Source organism: Phalacrocorax carbo, chromosome 2 (genome assembly GCF_963921805.1).
Source record: "Phalacrocorax carbo chromosome 2, bPhaCar2.1, whole genome shotgun sequence".
Classification (NCBI taxonomy): Eukaryota; Metazoa; Chordata; class Aves; order Suliformes; family Phalacrocoracidae; genus Phalacrocorax; species Phalacrocorax carbo.
Window position 1 is genome coordinate 40660327 of NC_087514.1, and position 19053 is coordinate 40679379.

General features: G+C 42.2%; 2 protein-coding genes across 5 annotated transcripts in view; one reads left to right on the plus strand and one right to left on the minus strand.

The window, feature by feature from the left end:
- The window catches only part of ASPH (aspartate beta-hydroxylase), a 116838-nt gene extending 111015 nt beyond the window's left edge, over nt 1-5823 (plus strand). For all 4 annotated transcript variants that reach the window (XM_064442645.1, XM_064442646.1, XM_064442647.1 and 1 more), the window contains one exon: nt 3339-5823. In XM_064442645.1, the coding sequence (XP_064298715.1) occupies nt 3339-3489 (151 nt within the window). In that variant the 3' untranslated portion in view covers nt 3490-5823. The remainder of the gene's footprint in view (nt 1-3338) is intronic.
- Nucleotides 5824-7578: 1755 nt separating this feature from the next.
- Nucleotides 7579-19053, minus strand: part of CLVS1 (clavesin 1) — a 100896-nt gene continuing 89421 nt past the window's right edge. The window contains exon 5 of the mRNA XM_064442649.1: nt 7579-8814. Coding sequence (XP_064298719.1) covers nt 8727-8814 — 88 coding nt within the window. The 3' untranslated portion in view covers nt 7579-8726. The remainder of the gene's footprint in view (nt 8815-19053) is intronic.

Here is a 19053-nt window from a genome sequence, read left to right on the forward strand (position 1 = left end):
TAGAGACTACCCCAAAGTGGCTCAGCACGAGAGCAGAATAATATCATCCCTATTGTCCCACTGTGAAGTTTCTCACACCATGAAGGCTTCTAGAAAATATTTATTTGCATGCTAATGGTGGGATTTGTAATCTGTTCAAAAGGGGCTAATAGTTCTGTCAACTTTATGACTTTTTCTTTATTGTGCAAAACAGCCCCTCCCATTATGATGCAAATGATAGATCCTGTGTTTTAACCTCTGCAGCTACTTCAACTCGGTGCTTGGAGTTTTTATTGTTTTTAACTGAGCTGCACTTTCAGGCTATTTAGGGCAGGATTTTTCAGGCTTGGTTTAATTAAAGAAAAAAAAAAACCACACACACACATCCTCCCCCCCCCCCCCAAAAAAAAACCCAACCAAAAAACCCAAACAATAAAAAAGTCATAACGAAATAGCCCCTAAACAAAAACAAATCCCCCATACTCCCCCAAAACAACAAAAACCTCACTCACACACCCAAAACACCCCAAAGTCAGCTTGATTTTTTTTTTTCCCCACATTATAGCATTGCAAGTGGTTGACTCCCATTGACTTGAATAAGACCAATGTAACTTTAGTGCTGTAGCAGAGACTCAGGGTCTGTATGACATCAAACATTTTTGTTATCAGACAACTGACGTGGTAGCAGAAAAAACACGTGATCATAGCTGAAACTGGCAAAAGGCTCATTATCTGGGCCTTCAAGGCTGATGCATGTGTGCAAGCCAGTGTGACTTTTTTACTATGTTATGCTTTCTGTTGTATCTACTCTTGCTTCAGATATGTTTAGATGATCATTTCAGTTGAAATGATCCAATTTGAATTTCCATTTCTCTTTAGAACTTTGCAGCACAACCCTATAAATTTTGATGGTTAATTTTTGCTTGTGTTGAATTAAAAATTAAAATACCAAGATGACTTGGGAGTCTAAATCTCATTTTCACCCTGTTTTAGAAAGAAGAAAAAAGAAAATTGTTTTCTTTGCGAATGAACACAGTTGAATGAGCTAAGCAATGCATTTCCAACTTTGATGGCAAGATCTCTGTTTCTTTACCATAGCTACTGTTCACGGTTCCTAATTCCCTTTAAGGGCATGATCCTCATGGACTGCTTCAGCTCCTAAGGGATCCTGTTAAAAAACTTGATTATGTGGTCATTGTAGAGTGACTTAGGAGGTAACACTTCTTTGACCAATATTGTTTGTAACAGTGTTGACTGTTATTCATCCAGTCTCACCTGAAGGAGTATAATCAGGTCTGTGCTTTTGTCCTGCTGCAATGCAAAATAAATTTGCTTTGCTCATGCCACTGCCTGACTTTACAATAGAGAAAGCATGTAACACATAATCAGCTGCTGTGTCTAAATGCAGTAGGCGAGATTGAGATCTGCGGGGCAGCGACAAATGACTAGCACAGTGACTTTGACATGTTGTGACATTGTCACTAGTGGTCACTGATCAGCTGCTGATTTTTCGCAGTATCAGAACTGCATTTAACCAGCCGTTAAACCTTTATTCAAAATTATGAATCCCGATCTCAGCAAGCTGGAGAAGTGTGCCAGCTGAAACTCCTTGAAGTTCTACAAAGCAAATGCAAAGCGCTGCAACCGATAACAGATCAGCACCTTGCAATAGTGGACACTGGGTGATGAATAGAAAGATGGATAGAAAGCAGCTTTGAAGAGAAGGAGTTAAGGATCCTAGGGGATGAATTGAACACGAGTCATAATGTGCTATTGACTTGATGAAGGCTAGCTGTGTACTGGACTGTTAGTAAGTGCGTAGGAAGCAGAATGAGGGAAGCAATTTTTTCCCTCCCTTCTGCACTCAAGACACTGTCTCTGGAGTATTGTGTCCAGTTTGGGGATCTTCAGTAGAAAAAAAAATTAATTGATAAGCTAGGGGGACTCCAGTGGAGGATGAAAAAGATGATTAGGAGACTGGAGTATGCAACATGTGAAGAGAGGCTCAGAGAGCTGATTTGGAGTCTGAAAAAGAGATGGCTAAAGGGGAACCTAGTTACTGTCTTCAGCTGCTAATGGGGGACTGTGCAAAGACAGTGCCAGACTCTCTTTGGAGATGTGCAGTTATAGAATGAGAGGTAATGGACACAAGTGACAGTGAAAGAAATTCCCTCTAGATAGAAGGAAATTTGCACAATGAGGTTAGTGAAACACTGGAAGAGATGGTAGAATATCCCTGGTTGTAGACACTCAAAAATCCACTAGTTGAGAACCTGAGACGCTTCATCTAACCTCAAAGCTGGATCTAACTTTGCAGTAAGCCTTGTTCTGAGCAGTGGCATGACCAGATGCCCTTCCAAAGTTTCTTCCAACCTAAATTGTTCTGTGATTCTATCCTTCATAAAATCGACAGGAACACCGATTCTTCAGGCAATTAATATCTCCCTCTCGCCATTGCTTTTAAATCTGGTAATTTCGTTAATTTTTCAAATGATGGAGGTGCTCAAAATCAAGCCACATTGAATAAATTGAATGCATCCCTTTTAGTGCCTAAGAAAGGTACAGATTCACTGTTAAAACTTGGCTCTTTCATGCTGTAATGAACACTCACCCAGGGTACGTAAATCCATTCAGTGGTCTGCTCTGCCGAAGAAGTACTTGGCAAGCAGAGATGCTTTAAGTTATTACGTGGTCTCATCCTTCCAGTTCAGCTTTAATAATATATTTAACCCAGTGTACACCGTGGTGTCACAACCTTCCTCTGAAGAAAAATCTTTAGATTCTGTGCTTTGAATGGATTTATGGGACAAGACTGTTAATATCCCTGAAATTTTAAGAGTGATGAAGGCCTATTTCTGTTTTTCTGATTTTTTAAAAAAGCAGATTATTTTAATGTAACTTATTTTCAAACTATCTGACCACATCGCTGGTCATTCCCTCAGTTTCCATTACTCATTAGGTACGTATCTGATTAGAAAAGGAGCAAAGCTGATTACTACACCAGCGTTATACCTGTGAGCCTGGTGAATACTCCCTGATAATGGAACTTATTAGAAGTACATAACAAATATTGCAAATGTCTGAATGTGTATGTGGGCACATGGGGGCATAAGTATGAAGAGTGAGAGGAGACAATCCCTCAGTAATATGAAGGTTCATTAGGCTGATGTTTCTGTAGTTTATTTCAGTTAAAATTCTGATATTCCAATCTATATTTGGTACTGAAATCTTGACTGTGCAGTATATACTGTTTGAAAAATTCTTGCATGTAAAAGGGCATCTTCAGAGCCGATACATAGCTTGCCTGGTCCACAGCACTACAAATATTACACCAAAGCATGTTCTATTTTGTTTTGCAGAACCTGGGAAGAAGGGAAAGTTCTTATTTTTGATGACTCTTTCGAACATGAAGTATGGCAGGATGCTGAAAGTTATCGCCTGATATTCATTGTGGATGTGTGGCACCCTGAGTTAACAGCACAACAAAGACGCACCCTTCCTGCTATTTAAGGGGTTCCTTCTGATGTGCGGAGCAGCGGAGCTTTAATCCCTTTGGAGTATGCATATAGGATTAATTTATCCAGTGTACGAAGAATACAAATATTGTGAGGGTTTAAAGAGATAAGGATGACATTCTGCAATCACAGAGGACTTGATTTTAAAAAAGGAAAAAAGAAGGAAAAAAAAGCCATGTTTTGTTTCATACTGCTGCAGCACTGATACGTATTGTTGTTATGGCTGCAAGTTTTAAAAATACAAATCTTGTCAGCCAAAGAGCAATAGGTCTGGATTTTCAAACTGAGGAATGTGCAGATGTTTTTACCATGCCTATATTATGTATGCAAAAACCAGTCAGTCAGTCACCTGCCTGACCATGTTCAGGCACAAGATTTGCGATTCTACATCTGGGAAGCAACATGTAAGATATTTACAAATATATGCACACAACCAACTTTGAAAATCAGTATGCAGTTGTAATGTTAGCTGCTTTAGCCATAGAACATGTCCCTTTGTTATATCAACTGTAGATAATGTGAACGGGTTATGTGTGGTTTGTATTTTTTTTATCCTGAATGACTATTTTTCTAGCATAATTATGAACAAATCTTCTTTAATCAACCACTATTTTTTAAAAAACAATATATATGTAAGTGCATCTCTAGCTATCAGCAGAAGGAAAACACTACATATTAACAGATTTCATTTTTGCAAAGTGTGGCCTTGTCTTGCCTTCCTGGAAATACAAAGAGAAATTTGCATAATCAGCTGCTTAGTGAAGCTTTGTTCTTCTAAAACAAAATAGTTTTCTTACTTAGCAGGCAACCTTCAGTTTGATAATGTGATTTTGGAAGATCTTGAGCAAATGTGACATCTCTAGGCGCAGATCTTAAAGTGCTTGACAGTACTTAGGATTATGTGGTGAACTGCTATTTCTCCTATCGTTACAAAAGCTTGTGTTGTGACATCCATTTTCTACCCAGCAAAAGTCTGGGGGATCCCCTTCCAGGGGCTTCTTCTAGGCTGCCCTTGGGTGGTTGTTCAGCAGAAGAAAAATACGTGAAGAATTTCTTGTGCTTTGGGCAGAAGGACAAGGTCTAACTTGGCTTCCTGCCAGAATGCAGAGCAGACAAAGGGCTTCAGGTTATTAACTTGTATTAACTTCTGCTGCCAGCATCCTAGAGAGTGCCAGAATGCTCCTTTAATTGACCTAATGGTGTTTTCCTTGTCTTGAAACGTATGACATAATGCTGAAGTAGCCTTATGCCAGTACTGTTTACAGTATGCTCTATATTTGCCATACAGAATTTGCTATATGGAAAAAAGGCCTGTTTTGAAGACAGAAAACTGGTTGCATATTTAAGCAGTTCTTTGGTCTTTCAGGTTTATACTATTTAATGGCAGGTGGAGGGTGCAGGACCCTCTGCTGTTAACTTCTAAGAACACTAACAGGAAAGAGAGACTTGAGGTTGCACTGAAGATGTTTATGGCTGGCTGTTCTCTACTCACCTGCAAAACCAGCCGGGTGTGGGTAGGTGTGCTAGGACGCTCAGGGCTTGTCAGGAGCAGTGGCATCATTACCAGGGTTGTGAGAGACAAACACTAAGCAAGGAGACATTGAGGTTACTTAATCTCCACAGCTTTGGCTTTGTTGTCCAAAAGACACTGAACAGTCATGTTATTTGTTTAATGTTCAGTGGTTTTGTACTGCAGAGACCACGTCATGGTACCTAAGTATCATGACTAGAATGCCATGTTTGCTGGAGCAAAATACAGATAAGAGCTGTGCATTCCCATAAACTGAATGCTTTTCAGTTTTTGTGTTTTACTAGGTAATTAAATCTTATAATGCCACGTAACACATGGTGATTGCACCATAAATTAATGTAACCAGTTTCTGGAGGTGTGCACTTTAATTTCCTTTTTGACTATTAAACTGATAAACCCTCTCTGATCAAGAGTCAGTTTTAGACAGCTATGATAATGAGGCTTTAGTGTATTGTCCGTATCAAAAATAACACTGAGACTATACACAATATAGTCTCTGTAACGGTTGTCGGTTAATCATCATGAAAACTTAAAATATTTAGAATTTTCATGCTTAAGAAAATTTAAAAATACTTTTGGAGAGCTTTAGGAGAATTGTGCAAAACTGGAAATAAGGTACTTGGCATTGTGCGGGGTCATAGGACAAAAGTTTTTCAAATCTGCTGGTAGTTGTTCAGCCAGAGGCTGTATTTTGTATCTCTGTAAGGTGATCAAGCAGTACAAATCATGAACTATTTTGTAATTCTGTAAAATAAAGACATAGTTTGTAAAGAAGAAATCAAGAACTTTTGAAATCAAGCTTTGTGATTTAGGAATATTTTTATTAATGTTGCATTTTAGTTTTATAGCTCAGAGTAAATACTAAAGAAATGGTAAAAACTTTGGAGCTTTATTTGTAAAAATCCATGCCGTCCTTCAGATTGCTTCATTGTTCCTTTGAAGTTTTATACTTCATCTTTTCCAATTATGATTGGCAAATCGATAAAATTGGCAAATAGATAAAAGTAATCTACCCAAGATGTGTGTGTGCCAGAGTAGCACTGTTTATTAAATTGTGTAGTGACATATTGGCCATTTAAAATCTTAAGTGCCTTGAATGTGACAAGGTATATTATGAATAGCTCCTGCAACACTGAAGTGAATCTACTCTGTGCCAATCTGTCAAGGCGCTGAGAGCGTATCCTTTTGTTAGGTACAGTTACTGGCTTAGCTATATACATGAGCGGGGTGTGTATATATAGCAAACTACAGAAATTATCAGAAAGTGTTATATTATTCTAGGTATTACTGTTTGCCAACCAGTATTTCATCTTTAAAAAGTTTTTCAACATTGGAAATGCCAATGGAAGAAGTGAATGGAAATGTTTTTTAAATGGAGAACCATTGCAATTTAAATATTCTTTTCTTTAGATTTATATACAGAGGGAAATTATGTACTCATCACGATGTTAGGAGATCGATTCCTTCCTGCCTGTAGCTACCTTGCTTGCAAGCACAGAGTCTGTGTAAGATCCTACAGTTAAATGCAGGCATCATACAGTTATATACAAGTCAACATATGCATTTATTCATGTCACAGCTAAAGAAAATAAATAATCTTCTGCAAGGTTTAATCCTCAAGGACTAGATCTCAGTGATATTTGCACTTCTTGGGCAGAGCAAGTCCCACTTGAATGATTGTAACAGGTCACCACAAAGATGCAATGGCAGTGGAGGTAAGAGTATTAGCAGAGAAAAATTGTAAACCAAAGTATTTCTTCATTAATGCTGCAGTATAATAGCCAATGTCTGTCTTTTTTTGTCTGACTGGTTTTTTACTTTCTGCTTTAAGCAAGTTCTGTGTGACAAATCCAAATGCCTGTGAGTCTTCATGAGCCCAGGGAAGGGAAGGGATCTGTCTCCTGTAACCAGAAGTTGACATCCTAGTTTTCCGTAATAGGTGGTAATGCCAGGGGAGGGGGAATGGAAGAAATCTCAAAGATAAATAGGCTCAGTCATCTTATTTGCTTAATATTCCTGCAAGCTTCTGCTTCTTTTTCTGATTCCTGTGTTGCCTTGCTGGGACCAGCCATGCCTTAAAGACCTGCTCCCTATCATGGAGGCCAGGCTTTGTACCCATGACATGCTGCTGCACAAGGTGGTTAGTCTGAGGCTATTCTGTGCAAATACTAGCGGGTAAATCCCAGGTGTGTTGATAGGCTCTGGCAAGATGTCCTTTCTGCCCTGTGGAGGCATAAAATGTTGTTGAAGGTAAAGGCGGTATTTCATTACTCCATCTGTTAGGGCTGACCATGTCCAGTTGAACTATATCATCATTTCAATGTATCACTTATGAATTCAGTGGATGTTCCAGAGGCGCATTAAAAATTCCTCTGCCCAGTATCATCTCATTTTATATACACGGTTTACACTGCTACCTTTGATATGTTGTTGCCAACCGCTTGTTCTAGTAAATTGTCAATGTATGGCAATTTAATTGAAGACTAAAGGTGTGTACAGTGGTTGTAACTGTTTTAGGAAATAAAGTCACTGCACGTGCAATTCGATAACGATTTTTCTTTTATTTCTTTAATCCGGTTTCCATTTCAATGAAGGGATGGGGCTCTTTGCTGCTAGAGCAAATGATAGAGAAATAATAAACTGATCTTTGGCATTTCAGTTCTTCTATTCTTCCACATGTCTTTCTAGCAGAAGCTTCTACTGAATAATTAATTCTAAGTTTTTCTTTCTCATTTTAAGCATGGCCCGCATCTGCAGTCAGTGTACCCTTTGGCTACACCTTTCACTGACTGCAAGAGGGAAGGGGGTAAATGGATCTGCAGAGCTTTCATTTCCAGTTGTGGCCTAAATGAAACAATTTGGATTGAACCGTTAATCACTGGTGAATGTGTCCAATGGGTCTCCTTAGCACCCCCCCTTCACACACGCGTGCGCGCGCACACACACACACACACACACACACCCCCCTAACCAGCTCCCGAGTTGCCAGTGGAAAAACATGTCATTAAAATTAAATAACTGCATTTCAAATTGTGTGCGTCTGCTGCCTGCACAGCATATTCTGGTTAGCTGACAGTTTTATAAGGGCTTCAAAAGTTAAGAATAATTTTTGCTAGATACTGAAATAAATGACCCCCTATAAGCAGCACAGATGAGACAGTCACAAAATGTCATGTTGAATGGCATTACGCTGGCACTATTTTTTTTTCTTGATGCGAAATCTTTCTGTAAGACTTGAGCAATAGATGCTGCTATTTCTGCCCTCTGAGCCAAAGTAAACTACTAGTTATAGTGCAAAGTTTAAATTTGAGATGCATTTCACCTTCGCTTCTATAAATCTGGGTATCCCTCCTGGAGGCTTCGGGAAAACTTCTACTGACACACCATGGTTTCTTTAAACAGAGAATGCAGTCCCATCATTTCCAATATTTTAATGTTCTAAGTCAAAAAAAAAAAAAAAAAAGAAAGAAATCTTTGTATGTGGACAGACTCCTGCGTCAATAGAAATTTCTTTTTGCTCAGCGTCAGCCGCGCAGACAGATAGCTGGTGACAGTTGTTACTTGCTCAGGAAACATGAAGGACTTGTTCTCAAGCAAAACACGTGCGTGTGTGTGTTCATGTGTGTGTGTCGTGTGCTCTGTGGGTTTCTGGTACTGTGGAAGTCTGTTAATGTATCTGGGTGCGTTGGGCACATGGGAGCTCAGTCCAGAGCCAGCAGCGGCTGGGTGTTCTCGCTTTCCCCCTGGTCTTCGTGTTTCAGCGTGCCGGCTTCCACCACAGACTGGGACCTGAAAGCAAGAAGACACATGCTAGTGAAGGCTGCTGCAGGAGCACTCACCTTCCTGGAGTCCCTTTGCTTCGTTTTATGATTTTTGCTTTTGCCTATTTTCCCCTTTATGGCTTTTTATTTCCTTTCTGTGGAATGCATAAGGAATTTGAGAAGCATTCCTTTGAATATGAACAGGGATGTGACTCACTGCGTGCCTCAAATGCTTTCAAAATATTTAGCACTCTAGCTGCTATCCAAAAGGCTGAGTGCACTCGGCAACTTAAAGGCCTGATCCTGAGATACCATGAGATCTGTTGGTCCTTAATGTCTTCCTAGGCAAAACTGCGTGTGCAACTGCTTACTGGAATACTTTGCAAAAGCAAAGTCATTTTTACAAATGCTTGCAGAAGTGAGTCTGTCTCAGCTTACACTTGTTACGAATCTTGAAAAAGACAAGTAGATAAATCACATTTTACTGATGTCAGAGTTTAAGGGGCAGAAGTTTCATGAGTTACCCAAGATCAATGAAGAGGCCAGAATTAATATAATGATGAGGGAGCTTCTGGTGCTCCATCCTGCAATTTATCTTCATCTCCTTCTCTGCACCTCTGAAGGAGAACTTTATTCAGGGTAGTCCCTTTTAAATTAATTTCTGACTTCAAGGTGGGAAGCATAGTTTATCCTTTGCTGCTAATGGACAAAAAAACCATAAACCCAATGGGTAAAAAAATTAAACACTAGAGAAAGTGGAGCATCATGATCTCTTGCAGTGACAAAAGCTGAATGGGCTTAAACTAGTGGGAATATTCAAGACTTACATTTTCTGAGGTCTGTGTGCTCCAGTGTTTGCTCACTGAGCTATGGAAGGAGGAACTGATGAGTTTATTGTTACAGACATGTGTTATCCTCCATTTTCTCTGGTTTGGGCTAGGAATTGCCTCCAAGTTTGGAGTGGGCAATGAGCTTTAGAGTGAAGTCATTCTGTGATTTGGGAACTTTTTAAAAGAGAACTTTTTCAAAGGTAGGGGTAGAACCATCCAGCCCAGGCATTTACGCAGTGCATAGTATTATTTTAATGAGCCAGTTTTCTCATGGATAGCTTTTAGAATTAGGGGTAGCTCTCATTCTCTGCAGGATGTGTTTGTAGTTCCCAGTTGTTCATTATGGTAACCTCAGTTTAAGCCTTAGCTATTTCATGAGACTAGATAACACCTCTCTTTTGATAAGAATCATTAATAAATTACATCCTTTGGTACTGCGGCGCTTGATCAGGACTGAATACCATGACTGTGAATAACTTGTATGATTATTTTTCTTTTGCCTGGAGCTTTCGTCAAAGCATAATAAAAATGTCATTAAAAAAAATCTCCAGGCAGCTAACAAAAACTGGATGCTCAATGGGAAGATTTTATGCCAAAGTTTTCAAAGAAAATATGTTTGTCCAAACGTTTTCACTGTGTATTTTTTACAGTAATGTGACAGGCAGAATGTTTATGACTGCATTTTAATGTAGAAAAGCAGTTGATTCATGAGATTATGCAAAATGGCAATTTACATACTTCTAATATGTGGTAGCAAAAACTGATCATGTGGTGTTGAAAGTGATGCAGAATTGATTCAAATCACAACATCAACAGGTTTTAATTTTTCTTTTCTGGACTACCAGATAAAATTATAATTAACTAGTACCTGATGACTTAGTCACCATCACAGAGACATGGTGGGATGACTCTTAAAACTGGAGTGCTTCAATGGATGGCTATAAGCTCTTCAGAAGGGATAGACAAGGAAGGAGAGGCAGTGGGGTGGCTTTGTATGTTAGGCAGTGCTTCAATTGCATAGAGCTTAGCAGTTGTGATGATAAGGTCGAGTACTTATGGGTAAGGATGAGGGGGAAGGCCAACAAGGCAGATACCCTGCTGGGGGTCTGTTATAGACCACACAGCCAGGCTGAAGAAGTAGGTGAAGTGTTCTACAAGCAGCTGGGGGAAGTATCACAATTGGTTGCCCTTGTTCTAGTGGGGGGCTTCAATTTACCAGTTGTCTGCTGGAAATACAACACAGCAGAGAGGAAACAGTCTAGGAGGTTCCTGGAGTGAGTGGAAGATAACTTCCTGATGCAGCTGGTAAGTGAGCCTACCAGGGGACATGCCTCGCTTGACCTGCTGTTCACAGAGAAGTACTGGTGGGAGATGTGACGGTTGGAGGCTGTCTCGGGCTTAGCGACCATAATACAAATGAGTTCTCGGTGGAAGGTTTGTCAGCAGAATCACTACCATGGACTTCTGGAGGGCAGACTTTGGCCTGTTCAGGGCCCTGGTTGGGAGAGTCCCTTGTGAGGCAGTCTTGAAGGGCAAAGTTGTCCAGGATGGCTGAGCTTTCTTCAAGAAGGAAGCCTTGAAGACACAGGAGCAGGTTATTCCCAAGCGCTACAAGATGAGCCAGCAGGGAAGATGACTGGCCTGGCTGAACAGAGAGCTTTTTCTGGCACTCAGGAAAAAAAGGAGAGTCTACTGCTTTTGGAAGAAGGGGCAGGCAACTCAAGAAGAGTACAGGGATCTCATTAGGTGATGCAGAGAGAAAGTTAGGCAAGCAAAAGCCCAGCTAGAACTCAACCTAGCCACTGATGTAAGGGATAACAAAAAATGTTTTTACAAATATATTAACACCAAAAGGACCAAAGAGAATTTCTATTGGATGCAGAGGGGAACATTGCCACTGAGGGTGAGGAAAAGGCCAAGGTACTAAATGCCTTCTTTGCCTCAGTCTTTAACCATCAGACCAGTTATCCCCAGGGTAGTCAGCCCCCTGAGCTGGAAGGCAGGGACAGGGAGTGGAATAACCACCTCATAATCCAGAAGGAAGCAGTTTGCAACCTGCTGAGCCACCTGGACACTCGCAAGTCTATGGGGGCAGATGCCATCTACCCGAGAGTACTGAGGGAGCTAGCAAAGGAGCTCACCTGGGGAACAGAGGAGGTCCCAGATGACTGGAGGCTTGTCGATGTGATGCCCATCTACAAGAAGGGCCAGAAGAAGGACCCGGGGAACTACAGGCCAGTCAACTAACCTCAGTACCTGGGAAGATTATAGAGTGATACATCCTGAGTGAGCTCACCAGTCAAGTGCAGGACAACCAGGGCATCAGGCCCAGTCAGCATGGGTTCATGAAAGTCAGGTCCTGCCTGACCAACCTGATCTCTTTCCATGACCAGGTGACCCACCTAGTGGGTGAGGCAAAGGCTGTGGATGTTGTCTACCTGGACTTTAGCAAAGCCTTTGACACTGTGTCCCACAACATCCTCATAGAGAAGCTGGCGGCTCATGGCTTGGATGGGTGTACTCTTCACTGTGTAAAAAAAACCAGCTGGATGGCTGAGACCAGAGAATTGTGGTGAACAGAGCTAAATCTAGTTGGTGGCCTGTCACGAGCGGGGTTCCCCAGGGCTCGGTTTTGCGACCAGTCTTGTTTAATATGTTTGTCAATGATCTGGACAAGGGGATTGAGTGCACCCCCAGTAAGTTTGCAGATGACACCAAGCTGGGTTGAAGTGTTGATCTGCTGGAGGGCAGGAAGGCTCTACAGAGTGACCTGGACAGGCTGGATTGATGGGCCGAGGCCAATTGTATGAGGTTCAACAAGGCCAAGTGCTGGGTCCTGCACTTGGGTCACAACAACCCCAGGCAACGCTACAGGCTTCGAAAAAAGTGGCTGGAAAGCTGCCTGGCAGAGAAGGACCTGGGGGTGTTGGCTGACAGCCGCCTGAACATGAGCCAGCAGTGTGCCCAGGTGGACAAGAAGGCCAACAGCATCCTGGCTTGTATCAGGAAGAGTGTGGCCAGCAGGAGCAGGGAGGTGATAGTGCCCCCATACTTGGCGCTGGTGAGGCCACACCTTGAGTATTGTGTTCAGTTTTGGGACCCTCACTACAAGAAGGACATTGAGGTGCTGGAGCGTGACCAGAGAAGGGCAACGAAGCTGGTGAAGGGTCTAGAGAACAAGTCATATGAGGAGCGGCTGAGGGAACTGGGATTGTTTAATCTGGAGAAGAGGAAGCTGAGGGGAGACCTTATTGCTGTCTACAACTACCTGAAAGGAGGTTGTAGGGAGGTGGGTGTTAGTCTCTTCTCCCAATTTACTAGTGATAAAACGAGAGGAAATGGCTTCAAGGTGCATCAGAAGAGATTTAGGTTGGATATTAGGAAAAATTTCTTCACTGAAAGAGTGGTCAGGCATTGGAACAGGCTGCTCAGGGAGGTGGTGGAGTCACCATCCCTGGAGGTGTTCAAGAATGTGTGGATGTGGCACTTCAGGGCATAGTTTGGGAGGCATGGTGGTGTTGTGTTGACAGTTGGACTTGATGACCTTAGAGGTCTTTTCCAACCTTAATGATCCTATGATTCAATAATTAATACTTGTCACCAATGTATTCTTTCTGTCTGACCCACTGCCTTACAATGAATATAAACTGTCACAGATCCATTGCAGCATTTGCCAATGTACAGTGAAGTTTCTGCTCTAAGTAAAATAGGAAAAATCTCAGTTTTTCATTTTTGTGCCTTTTGTGATCACTGCTGGTCATCTCTGCTCTCATCTCATTACACACACACAAAAAAAATCTTGCATCTTTAACAGCAAGATACCAGTTTCTCCCCCATACTGATACTCAGATGCACACCAGGTTGGGAGCAACATAATCCTAAACTCTGTATGTAGGTCCCACGCAGAGCCAAAATAGCTGGAGCATCAAGTAAATGCATTGCAGCCTGCCTGACCTCCAACTTCACGATACCAAATTGTTCAAATGCTGTGCCCAGCCCTTCTGAATAACATGAAGAGGGATCCAACTGACATTTTAGTATCTGCCAAGCTCTGCAGCAGCAATCTCTTTTCCTTTTCTGCTAGAAGCTGCTTCACCCCCTATCCTAAAATAAGCAGTTCAGACATTGATCTGAAGGGTGCAGTAGTCATTTGAACAATCACCACTATTTTCCAAGACCCCACAGTAAAGGGCTTGCTGTTTTGTTTGCATTTTCATTTTCTAAATGCATCGGTTTTTCATTTGCTGAAAAATGTTTTGCTTTTAACTTAAATTTTACATAGGAAAAAAAAATACTCAAGTCTCAACATGATCTAAAATACTTTTTTCATATTCTTCATTTATCGTAAATATTAAAAATGTAGATGCTCAGAAAAGTATTTTGGCAATATATATCAATGCAGCTCACAATCTGATGTAATAACTTAGTGTGAGAGGTATGTTTTACTGGCCTAGATCATCCTGGAATATGTATTCTATAGCTATGGTTTATTTAACGACAGAGAAAAGGAGATTTGCAATAGGCCACCGTTGCAGAAGGCATTTTCAACAGACCAGTAACTATATTTTGCAGCTGTAGAAATTAGTATAAAACAAATAGTATTTGAAAGAATGCAGCCTATGTGTTGGTTTCATCTTGCTTTTGTGTATCTCACACATATATTCAGTTCAAAGCAAGCAGTCAGTCATATTCTAGGTATGTGCAAGTTTACACAATATGTAGGGGGTTTTGTACACTGACTCTAGTATTGAACCTAGGACTACGACTAGTTTCTGTTTTAAAATTACTGCTACCTGTTTTAACTGCATTGGAGGACTTTACAGTCTTGTTTCAAATTTTTGTGTAGAATCTGATCATAGTTCTTGAAAAATATTTGGGTATCTAACTCCACCTGAATCTTCTATTGACAAATAAATCATAGTCAGGCACCAAAATGCCTTTGCCCTGACTAGTCCTTGTAATTTGCAACCCTCTACATTAAAACACCAAAACACCCCCTTGCACAACAAGATTAAGATTAAGCCATTTTCATGTAAAATGGTAAATGAGCAGTACAGAACTTTCCTTGTTTGGCACGTTCAGTTTAGGCTTTGGCTCTGTAAATGCTGAGGATGCTGTTCTGTCAGCACCTTATGGCAAGCAGAAGTTTATGGCACCAGCCAAAAGCATTTTTATTTTGCTGCCTTTGCATATCAATGTGTACAAATACCTGATGCGGTGGAGTAAAGAATATGAAGCCAGACTCTTCTCAGTGATACCCATTGACAGCCGAAGAGGCAACGGGAACAAATTAAAATATAGCAACTTTCATTTTAACATAAGAACAAATTTTTTTACTGGGGGAATCGACAAACACTGGAACAAGTTGCCCAGAGAGGTTGTGGAGTCTTTGTGCTTAGAGATATTAAAAATCCATCTAGATGTAGTCCTGGGCAACCTGCTCTGATCAGGGAGGTGGATAGATGATCTCCAGAGGTCCCTTATTCAACCTCTTTGTGATTATGTGCCTACAGAAATACCAGCTTCTCTGAATCACCCCAATTCATGTTTCTCTATCTTGACAGGGCAATGATTTTCTTTCCAAGCTCATACTGCCTTTGGGGTGTCAAATTTGACAGTGTGGATGACATTCAGCTACTAAACATAGATACCTACTGCCATTTAAGGCACTTTAGGGTATCCAAGACAACCTTCCATGGCTGACTGTTATGACCCAGGATTTATAGAAGATTTATAGAGGACTCCTGCCCTTCTGGAGTACCAGATGGAGGCCAAGAGGGCATCACAGTGACTGAAGTCATACAAGACGCCTATACTTAGGCAGCAGATGCTCACCTCTGCTGTTGTTTCTTCAGGATGAATGCAACTGGTTTGTAATATTCAAGACACGTCAAAGTCATTTTCACCTGGATCAGATATGAACTAATCATCTAAGCAGGAAATAGTAATTGCATTGGCTGTGTCCTCATATCACTACATTTTTGTCACTTGTGTTGTGGTTCGACTCGCCGTCAGACATCTGTGGTCACTCTGTGCTATAAATGGCAGAGAGAAATAGACATTTTTGGGGTGCAATTCATCTGACCTGTTCAAAATGTATGATTCATGAGTCCCTGTTCCGATGAGTTCTCATCCGTTAACACCAGGGGGAACAGGTTCAATGATTTAGAAGGCAATGTTTCCTACGTGCCATGGCCATGGCTGCTTCACACTATATTAGCTTCAATACTCACCTGAAATGTGGCACATCCTGCATGTGCTGCAGCTTTGGAATTATAAGTGACTATATTTGAATTCAAAGCCTTCTAGCTTTCTTCCTTTCTCAGCTAAAAATTCTCAGTAACCTGTTTGGAAGATGCTTGGGTGGGGGGGATCTGGTTGAGTTAAATTTTAAAAACAATTTAAAGGCAATTGTTTGTATCACACAGATAAGATCACTGTGTAAGGCCCTGAGCTGGCAGACCCCGTGCCTGTCTGTCTTTGACATGATACATGTGGGAGACTTAGCTCCTGTAAAAATACAACGTGATCACCGTGGGCTGGGAACTAAGTCCAAAGTAATCAACAGACAAGTCAATGCCCACAGACTTTCCTAGCCTAGTTTCCAAGATAAGGTAAGCTTGCTTAGGGAAGCAAAATGAAAATGGAAAGAGAAATGAATTCTCAGTCTCACTTCTGAAGTCTAGGTAGCATTTGATTGTGCTCTGTTTAAAGCATCAGTCAAACCCCTATGGTTGCTTTACTCTTCAGCAAGAATATTTGGAAGTCTGGAAAATCAGCACTGTCCAGCTGTTTCTCTAGCAGGTCAGCCATGTATTTCAGATGACAGCACTGCATGGGTATGTACGTCAATATCTGAGAGAGCAGATGGCCTTATGTGTGTGTGGTCATTTTAATGCAACTATCTCAAATTCAGTCCAAAACCATGTAAGACGACTGGATGCAGGCCTTCTAGCTGCACTGATTTCAGAAGGCTGTTCTCAGAGTACAGCTGGAGTGAATCAGCTCACAGGAATTGGCATCTGTTTGGTATCAGTTTTGTTTCCCATAAAAAACAAAATACCCAAATCCTGCACTGAGCTAACAGTAACTGCCAGCATGTCCTGGCACGCTTGCCTTAAAGCACGTATTCCAGTTCTCTGATCCCTCATTTTATGCTTTTTATCACAGCGATGCTGATGTGCTGCAGCCCACAGGAGCGAGCACATACTACATTTGTGATGGACTTCTCTGGAGGGTTTTATGGAGGAAGGAGGAGGGTAGCATGTTTTTTCCCCCCAAGTGCAGGAGGCTTCAAGCTCTCAGAGTGACACACTGGAGCCAATCAATCAGATCACATTGTGTGTCTCTATTCATCTACCTCTCACCTCCCATCTGCTCATTTCCCTCTAATCCCCTTCCCATTTCACCAGCACCTCAGGGCTGTTCATCTCCCAATTATTCATTCCCTTTACAGAACATAATAAGCATTTTAAAAAAATCACACCCATGAATTTTTGTATTGCAAGGTCTGAGGGGCATTTCTTTCTCTGTCCTCCTCCCTCCCCATCAGGCTGCAGAGGAGGGTGCAGCACCCCAGAGTGTGCTCTGCAACACACCTCAAGAGTGTTTCCCACATTCATCAGGTGGGAAAAATAAGGATATTTTTTTTTTCCCCTGATATTACCGAAACTATGCAGACGTGCAGGTGTGAAGGGATTGTGGTAAAAGGTACTCTTTTAGTATTTAAAGCACTTGAAAATTAAATGTATGGGCAAGGCATCTTGGAAGACGTGTATGCTCCCGCAGGTGGTGCAGGCAGATGCAGGCAAGCTCTGCTCAGCAGTGCACAACTCCAGCACAGAAGCCATGAAGTGTGGCTGTCTGCCCAGGCTAATAAGCCCTGCTGAAATCTCTTGCTAATGCAACTCCGCAGCTTCTGCACTTGCACTGGCTCACAACTCTGCATTAAGACAGCACATTGTTCTGCTGCAGAGCCCTGCCCAGAGGGGCAGCTTTGATGCACCAACTCCAGCATTTCAAAGAGATGAAGCAGCATCTGTGTCTAGGGGCACAGCTGAGCTGGTTAAGTGATCCACTGACACGGTGAGTCAGGGGACAAAGCAGCATGAAAACTCTGCTTTAACCTTACTCTCAGCCAGTGCTTAGCCCACAGGACAAGGGCGACAAGCTGCTGTGCTTCCCAAACAGGAGCTGACTTTGTGGCCACTGTGGAAGCAGTGACCATCTTTCTCCCTGATGGTTAGCACTTCCCAGGGAGAGGTCTCTGAGTAGTCCCTTGCCACATCAAAGCCAGGGCGACCATGGCCCAGATCTGTGCTTTACTGCATGTGTGAAGAAGTCTCTGTGAAAGCATCTACACCGCTGGAGGTGACTGCCGCAGAGTGACCCCCAGCACGAGACCTCCCGGTGTCTGCCAGCAATCTCCATGCCCCTCCTCTCATGGCCCCAGCTACTTCTGTCCACTGCAAACCCAGGGTGCAGGGTCTGCACCGAAAAGCAGTAGGGGTGACACTGCGCAGCCTTTGGCTTTACCCATGGGCCAGCCAGCTGTGCACCCTGTCCCAACCCTGCCTTAGCCCACACCCCAGGGGATGCAGGGCATACCCTTTGACACTTGCTGTAAAAATAGTTCTCTGGTGGGCTATAACACAGTTCTCAGATTACTGCAGACACTCTGAACTGCGAAAAAAATACAGAAATGTTTAAGTATTTGGCATAGCTCATATGGTTGTAAGGTCACTGAGGCCCAGAGGAGAGTAAGAGCCAGGTGCTACGCAGGGCAAATGCAGCCAGCCTCCTCTACCAGAGGCTATCCCTGAGCAACAGACGGGAATTGGTCTGGGCCACGAACCTTGGAATTAGGGTGCACAGCTTGGTCTTTTTTCATTTATCAGTGTGGTATCTCCTCCTCCTACGTGCTGCTAACTTTCTGTGTCAAGACCTTGCCTTGGTCACATCCTAGTCCAGGGCTGGGGAAAGGCATGGGTGGGAACTTGTCCTCTCATTTCCTTTCTCTGCCATAGACTGACCCCTCTACATGCTTTTTTTCCAATAGAAAGAATGGGAGCACCTGCTTCAGACAGGCATTCCCGGAAGATCCTTAATACCCTGTGGAGCAATATATTACCCATCAAATGGTAAGCCTAGTCACAAAGCCAGCAGCAGCAGTCAGCACCAATTTACAGCAGATTAGGCAAGAGCTACTAAAAAGTGTGCAGGATATGATATCCAAACAAAAGACAGGCCAAGTAATGAAGAAAATGGGCTTCTCCCACTTTATGAATATTGCACACACACTCCTGTCATCACCATTCAGGTTTTTCCTGCTCATCCGCAGCTCCTTGCCCACCAAGCGCTCCCCCGAACCCAACAGCTTTATAAAGGACAGCTCCAGCCCTTTACACCTGCCTTGTCCTTCAGTCTGCCTTTTTTGG